Below are 12,457 nucleotides of genomic sequence, written 5' to 3' on the forward strand. Positions count from 1 at the left end.
AAGGGGCGGATAATGGGCGAAGCGAGGAAAATATAGGGAGATGTTGGTGAGGGGAGGGGGGAAGTGTAAAAGAAGCGATTACGATTGTTTTAGAGCCGATTCAGTTTAAGGGTTATTAGGGGCGTTTTTGGTGGGAGGTAGAGTAGGAAAGGAATTGTTAGGGGCGGTATTAGAAGGTAAGAGATGCAAATTAACAGTATAAAGGAGTATTCACGGGGGTTTATTAGGGCAGCGTTTAGGTAGAGGGAGGTAGGAAAGCGTTAGGGGGCGGGGTTAAAGGGGAGAAGAGGATTTATAGTAGATAAGACAGGGTTAGGGGTATAGAAGGAAGAAAGGGTTAGGGTTACAGAATAAAGAGAGGGATAGGTAAGAAATGAATAGAAGAATAAAAATATTCATAAGGAGATAAAGGAGGATTAGATTACAGGCAAAATAAGGTAGAAGAGCAATTCGTTAGGTAGTATGTAGAGGGGAAAGAGTGGGTAATAAGATATAGAAGGCGAGTATTAGAAAAGTATTTGGAGGGGCAAGGAGGCGAAGAGAGATATAAAGAAGAGGAGGAGAGATTTTTAGTGTGTAGACAAGCGGACAAGGAGATAGACAGCAGCAAAGAGCAGTAATAAAGAGGAGATATAGTAGAGAGGAGGGTAGAGCAGTAGGAGCAGGAGCGACAAGGCGGGTAGTAGAGTTTAATACGGCAGTGATAACAGGAGTTTAGGCAGGTAGAGTAGTAAGACAGGCAATTAGGATAGTAGGGGAATAGATAGGGAATATGCGAAGGGCGGGTGATAAGCAAAGCGAGGACAAAATAGGGAGATGTTAGTGACGGGGAGGAGAAATACAAAAGAAGCAGTTAAGATTGTGTTAGAGTAGATTTGTATAAGGGTTATTCGTTATGTATTTAGTAGGGAGTTAGGCAGGAGAAATGTAAGGGGTAGGAGAGGAATTGTTCGGGGCAGTATTGGATAGTACGAGACGCAAATTGATAGTGTAACAGAGTATTAATAGGGGGGTTAATAGAGGAAGAGGTAGGGTAGAGGGAGGTAAGAGAGTAGTGGAGGGCGCGGTTAAAGGGGTTAGGGGTAGAGAGAGGAAGGGTCAGGGAGAGGAAGGGTCAGGGAGGGTAGAGAGGATCAGGGAGGGTAGAGAGGATCAGGGAGGGTAGAGAGGATCAGGGAGGGTAAAGAGGGTTAGGTATTATAGTATAAGAAGATAACTAGAGAAAGTAAGTAAAAAGAGTTAAGAATAATAAAGTGGATAGTAAATAATATATAGGGGGGTTTTAGAGAGGAGGAAATATAAGAGAGTTTACTAGAAAATAAGAAAGAGGGGTTTCAGAGTAGGCAGAAGCGTAAAGCAAGAGCATAGGGCAGAGGAAAAGAGGAAAAGAGGTAGAGTTTAAAGAAGGCCGCCGGTTGCGGTAAGGAAGATGCAAAGGCGAGAGTAGTAGAAGAGAATATAAGAGAGGATTATATGTTAGGGGTAAATAGGTAAGAGGGGGCGGGGATTTAGGGGCGCAAAAGGAGGGTAGAGAAAGAAAATACAAGAGAGGTAGAGGTAAAGGGTTAGAAAGAGAGTTAGAATAGAATTTTTATAAGATAAGGTAGGTTTAGAGGACGCAGAGTTGTAGAGCGAAGTAGAGGGTAGGGTGTAAGAGTAGAGAGTAAGGAGTTAAAAGAAGTTAGATAGGGCGTATAAGTAGTAACACCCCGTTTTTAGGGTTAAGAAGTATTTAGGAGGAGAAAGGGAGAAGTAGGAAAAGAAGAGGGAGAGTAAGAGTAAGCCGTAAGGTGTCACAAAGAGGGTAGAGTAAGAGTAGAGGAGAGAGTAGAGGGGGTGGTGGGTGGACCCGTAAGGTGTTACAAAAAGGGTGGAGTAAGAGTAGTTATTGTAGGATTAATTAGGTTATAGGAACGCAGGCGGTGGAGTGAGTTCCGGGGGCGCAGTACAGCAAGTCAGACGGGGCAGATAGGACAGACAAGGAGGCGAAACAAGTAGTAAGGGGGAAGAGGAGGTTTCACAAGTAGGTAGGGCGAAGAGAGGGTTTCATAGGTAAGTAGGATATAAAGAGAAAGGGGAGTGTTAGGAAGAGATAAGTAAGGTATTATAAAGAAGAGGAGTATGTGTTATAAGGGTAGATAGTAGCGTGTAAAGAGTAGAGTAAAGAGTAGAGTAAAGAGTAGAGTAAAGAGTAGATAGTAGAGAGTGTAGGAAGTTAAGAAGGAGTAGAAGTGGTAAAGGAAGAGAGGGAGTAGGTAATAAAAACGGTAAGAGAGAGTAAAACGCAGAAGGAAAAGTAAAGAAAGTAGGTAAGTAAAGAGAAGTAGTTGTAAGGGTCTCACATAGGTCAGGTATTTGAAACTGTGTTGAATTACAAAGTAATTGCAGTGCAGAGCTTGTAAGAAGCTCTGCGCGGAATATATCTAAGTGGGGGTGTGCATGGGCCACCAAACAGGTGGCTCGTGCGCGAACATCAAAACAACGCTAAGGCATCTGGCAGGTGGCCTGTGCGGGGCAACGGCCCAAAACCATCACACGTCCCCCCCCGAAAAGCGCTCAAAGTTCCGACTGAGGCGCAAACTTATTTGAGTACTTGCTATCTAGTAGCTGGAGCAGGGCTATAGCGAGCTGTCCGTCGTCATCGTAGTCATGAAATGTGGCGTGTGGTCCTGGTCGGCCAGGGTTGCGGCTGTGAAAGTCCTGGACTGACTCTTTACAGCTGCGCAGGTTATGGTAGGGCTGCCATGGCTCTGACTGATCGTCGCCCACCCATTCCACCTTGTATTGCAGCAATCCACGCTCACCTGTGTGAGGGTCGACGAGATTGCGTCGTATGCGAGAGTCTAGGACTTGGGAGACCACGTATTCTGTGACTCCATCGTTGCCAAGGTGGACTTCGGGGGAGCGGCATCGCCTGGACGAGGTTGTCCGGGTAAGGCGTCGTCCTCGTACGGTTGTAGGAGCCATGGGTGGAAGGCTGGGAAGATAGCTTTAAGCTGAGGAGGGAGGTCTAGTTCGTAGGCCATGTTGTCAATGACCCGAGTGATCTGGTATGGCCCTATATTCTTGTGGTCTAGTGACTTAACTGGTCTTTCGGTTTTAATGTGGCGGGCGTTCAGCATCACCCAGTCACCCACGTCGAACCGTGGTGCTGGGTATCGGTTCGCGTCTGCGAACTCTTTCATCTTGTCTTGAGCCCATAGGATTTGTTGTCGCAGGAAGGTGCGCGTTGTGTCAATGCGCTGGGCGAGGGCATCAGCGTTCCGTTGCTGTTGGGCGATAGTAGGGTGGTTGTTAAGGGGGCGCAGAAGGTGAGCGGGCTCCAGTCCAGATCGCGGTTGGCGTCCCTTTGTGGCGAGGAACGGAGATAACCCGGTAGCTGTGCTAATGGCCGAATTGGCTTCAAATTCTGCTAAAGGCAATAGCTGGGCCCAATCCGTCTGTAGGTAGTTAACGTACGCCCTTAGGTATTGTTTGAGATCGGCGTTTGCATTCTCGGTCTGACCGTCGGTTTCTGGGTGATGGGAGGTAGAGAGTTTAGGGTGCGTTCCCACCTGGGCACACAGGCGATTCCAGAAATGTGACGTGAATTGGCGGCCCCGATCTGATACAAGAGACCTTGGGTATCCTTCCTCTTTCCAGATGTATTCCATAAACTTGTCAACGACTGTAGGCACCTCTAGGTTTTCCATTGCAATGAACTTCTTCATTTTTGATAGACGGTCAACCACGACCATGATGTGTTGGTAAGAGTGACCACACCAGGTTGACTTAGGCAGTGGGGTGATGAAGTCGATGGATATGTCATCCCAGTACTGAGTAGGGACAGGCAGCGGGTGAAGCAAACTATGTTTGGCGGTGCGGTTAACCTTAGAGCGTTTACAGGTTAGACAGTTGTTGGTAAAGCGCGCAATTGTGTTCGTCATGCCCTGCCAGTAGTACCACTGGCTTACTTGTTGGTACGTCGTCGTGCGACCTCCGTGGCCGCCCGGTAGGCTATTGTGGATGTGTGCGATAATCCTCGTACGGAGTTTCTCACTGAAGGGGACGACAAGACGCCCGTTGCCAATAAATAGCTTGCCGTCGTTGCTGGCTTCTAGGTCGGCTAGTTCCATCCGAATGCCTTCCGCTATGAGGTAATGTGGGATACGGCGGTCATTAGAAGCGAGGGCTGTCTTTACATCGCGTAGGCGTGGGTCGCTAAGGCAGAGTTCTAAGAGGACATCGTCGAGGGGGCGATCGTCGGCTCCTTCGATGTCGTCATATGGGTCATGGGTGCCCTTTAGGGAGAAGCGGGCTAACCCTACCAACATTGTAGAGGTGGACAGTGAAGCGCCTTCGCCGCTCTCTTGCATCAGTGTAAGGACGGAGCCTAGGTCGCAAGGATTGTCGCCCAGGCATTAGACTCCGCAACAATCAATTCAATCCGGTCACTCTCCTAGACCCACTTACCTATCTAGGTAGGGCTTAAACTCCTATAGGTAACTACTAGGCTTAAAGCGGTAATCAATCAATCCAATCTGAACCTTCTAGGACCCACTTAATTGATTGTTGCGGACTGTGCCAGGCATACTCCGGCGAGGCGTACAGCGGCATAGCTGCCGCCCCATCGGTTGGAACCTAGGATAGTCTGGCATTGGTGCTGGACCCGGTCGTCCGTGACTGAGTCTGGCAAGTCTCCTGTCCGGCGGGTAAGGCTGTCGGGTTTAGTACCCTGTTTACCAGGGCGGTATTGTATGCGAAAGTCGAATTCCTCTAGGAACTCAGCCCAGCGGGCTTGTCGACGATTGAGATTGCGTTTAGAGCGGAAGTATTCGAGCCCGCGATGGTCTGTTAGCACTTCTACCGCCTCAGGAACTCCTGCGAGTTCTGGCCTCCATTCCTCGAAGGCGCGGACTATAGCGAGGAGCTCCTTGTCGTATATCTCGTAATTACACTCTGTGGGCGACATCTTCTTTGAGAGATAGGCGACCGGCCGGACTGATCCGTCTGGCTGGACCTGGGAGAGCACTGCTGCGTACACATAGTCAGACGCGTCAGTTTCTACGATAGTCTTTAGGTCGGGGTCAAAGTGGGCGAGCACCACGTCGCTACAGAAGGCGACTTTCAGTGCGAGGAAGGAGCGCTCAGCTTCTTTAGTCATCTTGAATAGCTTAGGGTCGCCCTTAGTGAGATGCGTTAAAGGTTTTGCGATATCCGAGAAACCGCGTATAAATCGGCGGTAGAAGTTAGCAAAACCTAAAAAGGCTTGTACATCTTTTAGAGATTGCGGAAGCTTCCAGTCCTGAATGGCGCTGACTTTGTCTGGGTCCATTTTAATACCGTCGGCGGTGATGATAAGCCCGAGGAATTTAACCTCTGTCGTTATGAAGTCGGATTTAAGAATGTCCATAGGCAATCCGGCGTCTGCGAGCCGAGAGACTACCTGTACTAGGTGCTTCTCGTGTTGATCAAGAGTCTCACTAAAGATAATTACATCGTCTAAGTAAGCCATGCAGAACTCATCGAGATATTCGTGTAGGACGTCGTTAATGTATGCTTGGAAGGTTCCTGGGCTATTGCACATGCCGAAGGGCATAACAGTGTATTGGTACAGTCCGTAGGGCGTGATGAAGGCGGAGAGGTGTTTATGTTCTTCTTTGATGCGTATCTTATTGAATGCGGCGATCACATCTACCTTGGAGAAGTATCGCGATTTTGAGAGCTTAGCAAGCATGTCCCGGATTAGTGGTGGGGCATTTCGGTTCTTGACAGTGTGGGCGTTCAGACCGCGATAGTCGACGCATATGCGGATGCCTCCACCTGGCTTGCGCACAACAAGAAGGGGTGCGGCCCAGGCGGAAGTGCTGCGTTCGACGTGTCCTTTCTTGATCATGTCGTCCACATAGAGTTTCACCGCTCGGGCTTCATCTCGGGACATTGGGCGTAGACGCTGGAATGACGGCTTAGGCGGCTGGCCAGTATCGTCGAGCTTAAGTTCGATTTTGTGGTCAAGGTTACCCCGGAGCTCTGGGAGCTCGTCCGCTTCTTTAGGGTCAAAACCTTGGTACAAGGGATGAAGGACCTTAGGTAATCGCTTGAGGATTTCTTGTCTCGTCATGTGCGGACGTTCCATCTTGTCGCGGAACTTCTCGTAATCCTCTGGGAGCACTTTGGCTCCTGCAGCACGTAGGTGCTGAGTGTCCTCCCATTCCTTGTCGGATAGCTCGGCGATGCGGCCGATTTCATCGTAAGAGGTGATACAAATGTCCTGGTCGTGACAGACGGCTGCCGCGGCTACGCGGCTAGAGATGAAAGCTACATCAATTGGTGGGGTGCTTTGGGGTGACGAGCAACCTTCCGGCAAGGGTCAGGGACCTGGGGGAGAGGTTGCTTGTGGTGCCGGCTGCTCTGAGTGTGACAGGGTCGGTGGTCGTGGATACAGTTAATTAGACAGTGCTCCGAGTCAAAACTTAGAGACATGTCTTTCCAGTTAACTCGGGGTTCATGGGTTTGGAACCAGGGCGTTCCTAGGATCATTTGGACACCAGAGAGTTTGGTGACATAGGCTAGGACATCTTCGGTGTGGGTGCCAAATGTGACAGTTACCCGGGCCATATGGGTAACGCCTGCCACTAGAGAGCCATCAGCGAGTTCTAGAGTAGCAGGCTGGGAGAGAGAGATAAGGTCGTATTTATGTGCGCGGGCATGAGAAGAATCAATGAAGAGAGAAGCACAACCAGTGTCACCCATGATTTCGACGTGTTGAGGAGAGGAGCGATGAGAAGAAATGATTCCTTTAAAGACTAATTGCTGGCCTACTAGAGGCTGATACTTATCACCGCGTATAGCGGCGGCAGCAATGGCCGAGACGGTGATCCGGGATCCAGTCTGGCTCTGTTGTTTTAGAGCCTTGACACGGTTCGCAATTGCCTGGAGTGTTGGATCCGGGTCGGACTCATCGTCAGAGCTGACTTCTACGGTAGGGGAAAGGGCTAGGGTCAAAGAATCGTCGACAAAGCGGTTAGGATGTAACTCCTCTTCTTCTTCGCTGTCTTCGACAGAAGGGGCAGGGGGAATTAGGGGATGTGCTGGTGGTTGTACTGGGGTGGCTTCTCATGCCGGGGAGGTCCCTGGGGGCGACTGTCGCCAGGGACTAAGCATTTTCCGAAGGTTGGGGAGAGGTGGAGGTGACGCTAGCTGCGGCGCCCTTGACCTTAGGGCGGGCTGGCTCTCCGACGGGTACGCCATTGTTAGCAATAGCCTTCTCAAGAGCGTCCTGAACTTCGGGGTACGAGTCAAAAGAGGCGACCGGCTCCTTAGAGCAGTAACCTCCTGTAGCCTTAAAGGTGTGATTCTTCTTAAGACAGTTGAAACAACGATTTAAGTGACGGAGGACCTTGACCTGGATGTCAGAGCGGCCACGGGGGCCAGATCCCGAGCTGGATCCACCGTTCCGGGGTCCGTTAGAGGGAGTGGACTTATTGCCGCCTGCTCCGCCGCCCCCGCCACCTTCTAAACTCTGATTTCCTCTACGGTTGCCAGTTGTAGTGGCTCGTTGTGGGTTGGACTGTTCGAGGAGACGAAGGGTTTGACAGAAGTCAAGGTAGGTGAGGCTAGACTCTAAGACTTTCATGGCGGTCATGTCGCGCCACCATACAGGCAGCCGGTTGCGCATGAACTGGATCTTGAGGGTGTCGGGCCAACGAAGGGCCGAGGTGCCGACGTTAAAGCGGGCGATGTACTCACCCATAGACTCTGTGGGCTTCATAGTGGAATTCAAGCTCTCATACCAGGACTGAGCTTCGATGCTAGTGTTCAGCGACTTATAGACAGAGTCAAGGATAGACCAAGCCTCGTTACTGTGCGCGAACTCAGCTCCAGGTTCGAGGTACCCATGCTGGAGGCATCCGAAAGCCTTGTCCTTGGTCTTCTGGCGGATGTAGCTAAGCTTCTTGGTTTCTGAGGCGAACTCGTAGGGATAATCAGCAAACCAATCGGTGACGTCCATCTTCCACTTAAGATAGTCGGCGGAAGTGGTGCCATTACCGGAGAATGCCTCAGGTTCAGGTTTCTTTGGGCGGGGGTGGCGACGGTGATCGTACTCTTCGTCATCGGAGTATCGATTTTTCGTAGACTGAGTGCCGCGCTGACCTTGGCGAGAGAGGGCTGGTAGAGGACTGTTGGCATCGTCGCCTTCAGAGTCCGATGAGTCTGGGGGGAAGGGCCTGTGTGGCCGCGCCTGGCTGACCTAGAAACCTTGGCTGTAGCCTGTTTTAGCTTAGCCTGGAGTTTCTTCATATTCTCTAATGTGGCTCGGTGGGCGTCGTGCTCCTGTCGGTATTTGTCCTTGTAGGCCGATTTGCGGGCGGCGAGGTTCTCTGCCTGGTTCTGGGCCTGCTGGTAGTCTTCGTGAGCGCTTCCGCGCGCGTCGCGGAGCTCCTCGGTTAGGCGTGCAACTGTAGCGACGGAAGACTGAAGTTGGTCCTGGCAGTTCTTAAGGACAGCCTGTGTGTCAGCGACGTCGCCCTTGTAACCCTCAAGGATATCTTGGGTTTCTTGATCCTTGCTGTGGAGGTTTTCGATGACCTTGTCTCTTGCGAGAAGCTGTTCGCCTAACTGATCGCTGTGTTTGCGCTCGTTGCCGAGGTCTCTCCACATATCGCGGATTTGATCATATAGTCTGTTCAACGCCTTAGACTGGTCATTATTCGTATGTCCGATAGGCGTAGTGTGGAGAGAATCTTTGCGTTGGGGGTTGCCTTGCGCATCGTTCTCCCAGAGGTCGAAGGTGGTCACGTTATCCTCGCGAGGAATGACGTAGGACGTAGAGGGCTGTCGCTCGAATTGCGCACGCTCGTAGGCGTGTTCAACTAGGGGTTCTAAGGACGCGGCGGGTCCAGGTGAGAGCCACGCTTCAGAAAAATAATCAGTGTCGACTTCGGCCTGAGACTGGCGCGAGTAGCGGCGTTGCTCGCTCATTAATGGGTAGCGTATGCCCAATGGGCTGCTCAAGTCGGCGCGATGGTCTATGAAGGCCACGCCCTTCTTGCGCGTAGTGATTGTGGTCGGAAGCTCGTCGTCAGAGTCGTCGGAAATGTCCAGTGGCTGCTGTACACTATCGGTGTGGCCGAGGGAGGGTAGCGTCCTGGAATGCGTACGTCCCTGTCGAAGAGGTTGTTCTTGCCGTGTGCTCGGGGAGGCCGCTGGCGCGACGCTCTAGGGTTTCTTTGGTCTGGGAGGTGGGCGCCGTCGCACGCGAAGGCTGTTCGGGGGCTGAGTTCTCGTGGCTCTCGTCCATACGGGAGCGGTTCATGGTTGCGGCCGTCTCTCGCATGAAACGAGGGACGCCGAGGGCAGGATTTCGGTGTTCTGTAGTGCTGGGGCGAGTATCGCGCGATGTCTCCTCAGTGAGGAGTTCCACGATCTCGGGATGAGGGAGTCACGAGCCCCCAGAGGGTTCATGACTTGTTCGACGGGGCGCTTCTCGTGAGGCGCACCGTTGGGCCAGTGTTCGGTGACTGCAATTACGTGTAAGGGTCTCACATAGGTCAGGTATTTGAAACTGTGTTGAATTACAAAGTAATTGCAGTGCAGAGCTTGTAAGAAGCTCTGCGCGGAATATATCTAAGTGGGGGTGTGCATGGGCCACCAAACAGGTGGCTCGTGCGCGAACATCAAAACAACGCTAAGGCATCTGGCAGGTGGCCTGTGCGGGGCAACGGCCCAAAACCATCACAGTAGTAGGTAGTAGAAGAAGAGAAGTAGAGAAATAAAGAAAGGTTACAGGGTTAGGGAGAGTAAGAAGGGTAAGGGAGTAGGGATAATAGAAGAGGATAGAAGAGATAGTAAAAGAGAAAAAAAGAGAAGAGATATAAGAAGAGAGAAAGAGTGAAGAAGAGAGAGATGATAGTTAATATAATATAGAAAAGTAAGAAAATAGATATAAGAGAATAGAATAGTAATAAAGAGTAAGAGTAAGAGCAGAAGTAAAGGAAAGGAAGAGAGAGAAAAAGGAAAATGAGAAGTAGAAGTGAAGAAGAAAGAGAGCAAGAAAGAGAGCAAGAGTAAAGAAAAGGGTAAGAGTAGAAGTAGAAGTAGTGAAAGCGGTAAGAGAGAGTAAAGTAGGTAGTAGTAGAAGAAAGAAGTATAGAAAGGAAGTAAAGAGGAGTAGTAGGTAGTAGAAAAAGAGAAGTAGAGTGAGTAAAGAAAGTCGGAGAAGAAAGAGAAAAAGGGTGAGAAGAGGTAATGAGTAAGGAGTAGGAAGAGAAAGGTTAGAGAGTAGAGTTAAAAGTAAAAATTCGAAAGGGTTAGTAGAAGGAGAGAAAAAGGAAGGAGTAGGGAGTGAGGTAAGTAGGAGAGAAAGAGGTAGAAAGAAGAGGAAATAGGGAAAGTAAAGTAGATCAAGAGAGAGGAAAGGGAAGTTAGAGGAGTAAAAGAAGTTGAGAGAGGAAAAGAGGGGTGTAGTAGTAGAGGGAGAGGGTAAGGGAGAGATTGAGGGTAAGGGAGAGAGGGGTAAGGGAGAGATTGAGGTAAGGGAGAGATTGAGGGAGAGATTGAGGGTAAGGGAGAGATTGAGGGTAAGGGAGAGATTGAGGGTAAGGGAGAGATTGAGGGTAAGGGAGAGAGTGAGGGTAAGGGATTTTAGGGAGGAGGAAATACAAGAGAGTTTAATAGAAAGCAAGAAAGAGGGATTGAGAGTAGGCGGAAGGGCGAAGGGAGAGGGTAGGGCAGAGGAAAAGAGGTTAAGTTTCAAGAAGCCGCCCGTTGCGGTAATAATAATACAAAAGCGAGAGTAGTAGAAAAGAATATAAGAGAATATTATATTTTAGAGGTAGATAGATAAGAGAGGGCGCGGAGTTGTAGACGCAAAATAATAGTAGAGAAAGAAAATACAAGAGAGATAGAGGTAAAGGCAAAGAAAGAGAGTAAGAAGAGGAGTTTTATCAAGGTAAGATAGATTAAGGGGCGCAGAGGGTAAATTGTAAGAGTAGAGAGTAGAGAAAGAAGAGAGAGAGAGTAAGAGTAAGCTGTAAGGTATCACAAAAAGGGTAGAGGAGAGGGTAGAGTAGAGAGAAGAAGTTTAACAAGTATAAGATAAAAGAAAGAAGAAATATAAAAGTAGAGAGAAGTAAAGAAGAAGAAGAGAATCGAAGAAGTATAGGAGGATAGAAAGAAAAGAAGGAGGTAAACGAGAAGAGAAAATAAATAAGAAGAGTATAAAAGAAGATAGTTAGAAATTAAGACGAAGTAGATAAGGAAAGAGGTATATTAGAAGAAGAAAGGATAAAGAGAAAAGAGAGGAAAGAAAAGTAGATTATTAAAAGAGAAAGAAGAAGGTAAGAGTAGAAGTAAGCGTAAAAGTAAGAGGAAAGAGAAAGAGAGTAAGAGTACGAGTAGGAGTAAAGGTAGTAATAATAGTATTAGTGAGTGTAAGAGTAAAGGGAATAATAAGAATAAGAGTAACGGTGATAAGGAGGGAGAAATAGAAGAGAAAAATAAAAAAAGTATTATAAAGCGGTAAGAAAAGAAGAAGAAAATAAAGACAAAGGGAGAAATGTAAAAAGTAGAAAGAAGAGAAAAGAGAGTTAGAAAGTAGAAAGTAAGAATAGAAAAGTAGTGATTAGAGAGTAAGGAGAAGGAGTAGAAGTGCAGTATGTATAAAGAATAAATTAAGGAGAAGATAGTAGAGAAAAAGATTAGAGGAAAGAAAGGTAAAAGAGAAAAAGGTAGAAAGAGGAAAGTAGAGTAAAGAAGATAAAGAAGAGTAAGAAAGGGACAGTAGAGAAAAGAATAGGAAGAGGTAATAGGTAGAAAGTAGAAAGAAGATAATAGTAGAAAAGAAAAGAGAGAAATAGGTAGAAGAGTAGAGAGAAGAAGTTTAATAAGTAGAAGATAAAAGGGAGAAGAAATATAAGAGTAGGGGAGAGTAAAAAAGAACAGAGTTAAGGAAGAGGAAATAAGAAGAGTATAAAAGAAGATGGTATGAAGTAGAGATAAAGTAGAGAAGAGGAGAAGAAAATTAGGAGAAGAAAAGATAGAGGGGTAAGAGAGGGAGAAGAAGATAAGTGAAAGAGAGGAGGAGAGAAAGTGAAAGAGAAGAGGGGAGAAAAGAGAAGAGAAGAAATAAAGAGAATAAAGGGAAAGTAGAGAGTGAAAGGGTAGAAGAGTAGAAAAGAAGAGTTTATAGAGTAAAAGAGAAGAAGTAAAGAAAGTAAAGAGTGAAGGGATAGAAGAAGAAGAGTAGGGAATTAAAATGAAAAGGTAGGAGAGAAGAAGTAGAAAGTAAAGAAAATAAGAATAGGAGGTATAGAGAGTAGAATTGGAGAGTAGAAGAAAGAGGGAAGTTAGAGGAGAGTTAGAAGTTAGGAGAGTTGAGGAGGGGAGGGGTGGTGGTATAGGGTTAGGGGTTAGGGGTTGGGGTTAGGGTTAGGGTTAGGGTTAGGGTTAGGGTTAGGGTTAGGGTTAGGGTTAGGGT

General features: G+C 48.1%; 2 protein-coding genes across 2 annotated transcripts; both read right to left on the minus strand.

Annotated features, from left to right (window-relative positions):
- Positions 1-2,843: 2,843 nt before the first annotated feature.
- PtrM4_153900 (uncharacterized protein) lies at positions 2,844-4,313 on the minus strand (the record flags this gene model as incomplete). The annotated part of the gene is made up of 1 exon (XM_066110323.1): positions 2,844-4,313. One exon carries the CDS (start codon positions 4,311-4,313, stop codon positions 2,844-2,846), a length of 1,470 nt encoding a protein of 489 aa, XP_065958659.1.
- Positions 4,314-4,540: 227 nt separating this feature from the next.
- On the minus strand, positions 4,541-9,295 carry PtrM4_153910 (Myosin-tail-1 domain containing protein; the record flags this gene model as incomplete). Its single annotated transcript, XM_066110324.1, has 5 exons — positions 4,541-6,297; positions 6,423-7,030; positions 7,137-8,207; positions 8,231-9,097; positions 9,141-9,295. 5 exons carry the CDS (start codon positions 9,293-9,295, stop codon positions 4,541-4,543), a joined length of 4,458 nt encoding a protein of 1,485 aa, XP_065958660.1.
- Positions 9,296-12,457: the final 3,162 nt, after the last annotated feature.

This window comes from Pyrenophora tritici-repentis, assembly GCF_003171515.1.
Source record: "Pyrenophora tritici-repentis strain M4 chromosome Unknown M4_contig_00036, whole genome shotgun sequence".
In the NCBI taxonomy this organism is placed as follows: domain Eukaryota; kingdom Fungi; phylum Ascomycota; class Dothideomycetes; order Pleosporales; family Pleosporaceae; genus Pyrenophora; species Pyrenophora tritici-repentis.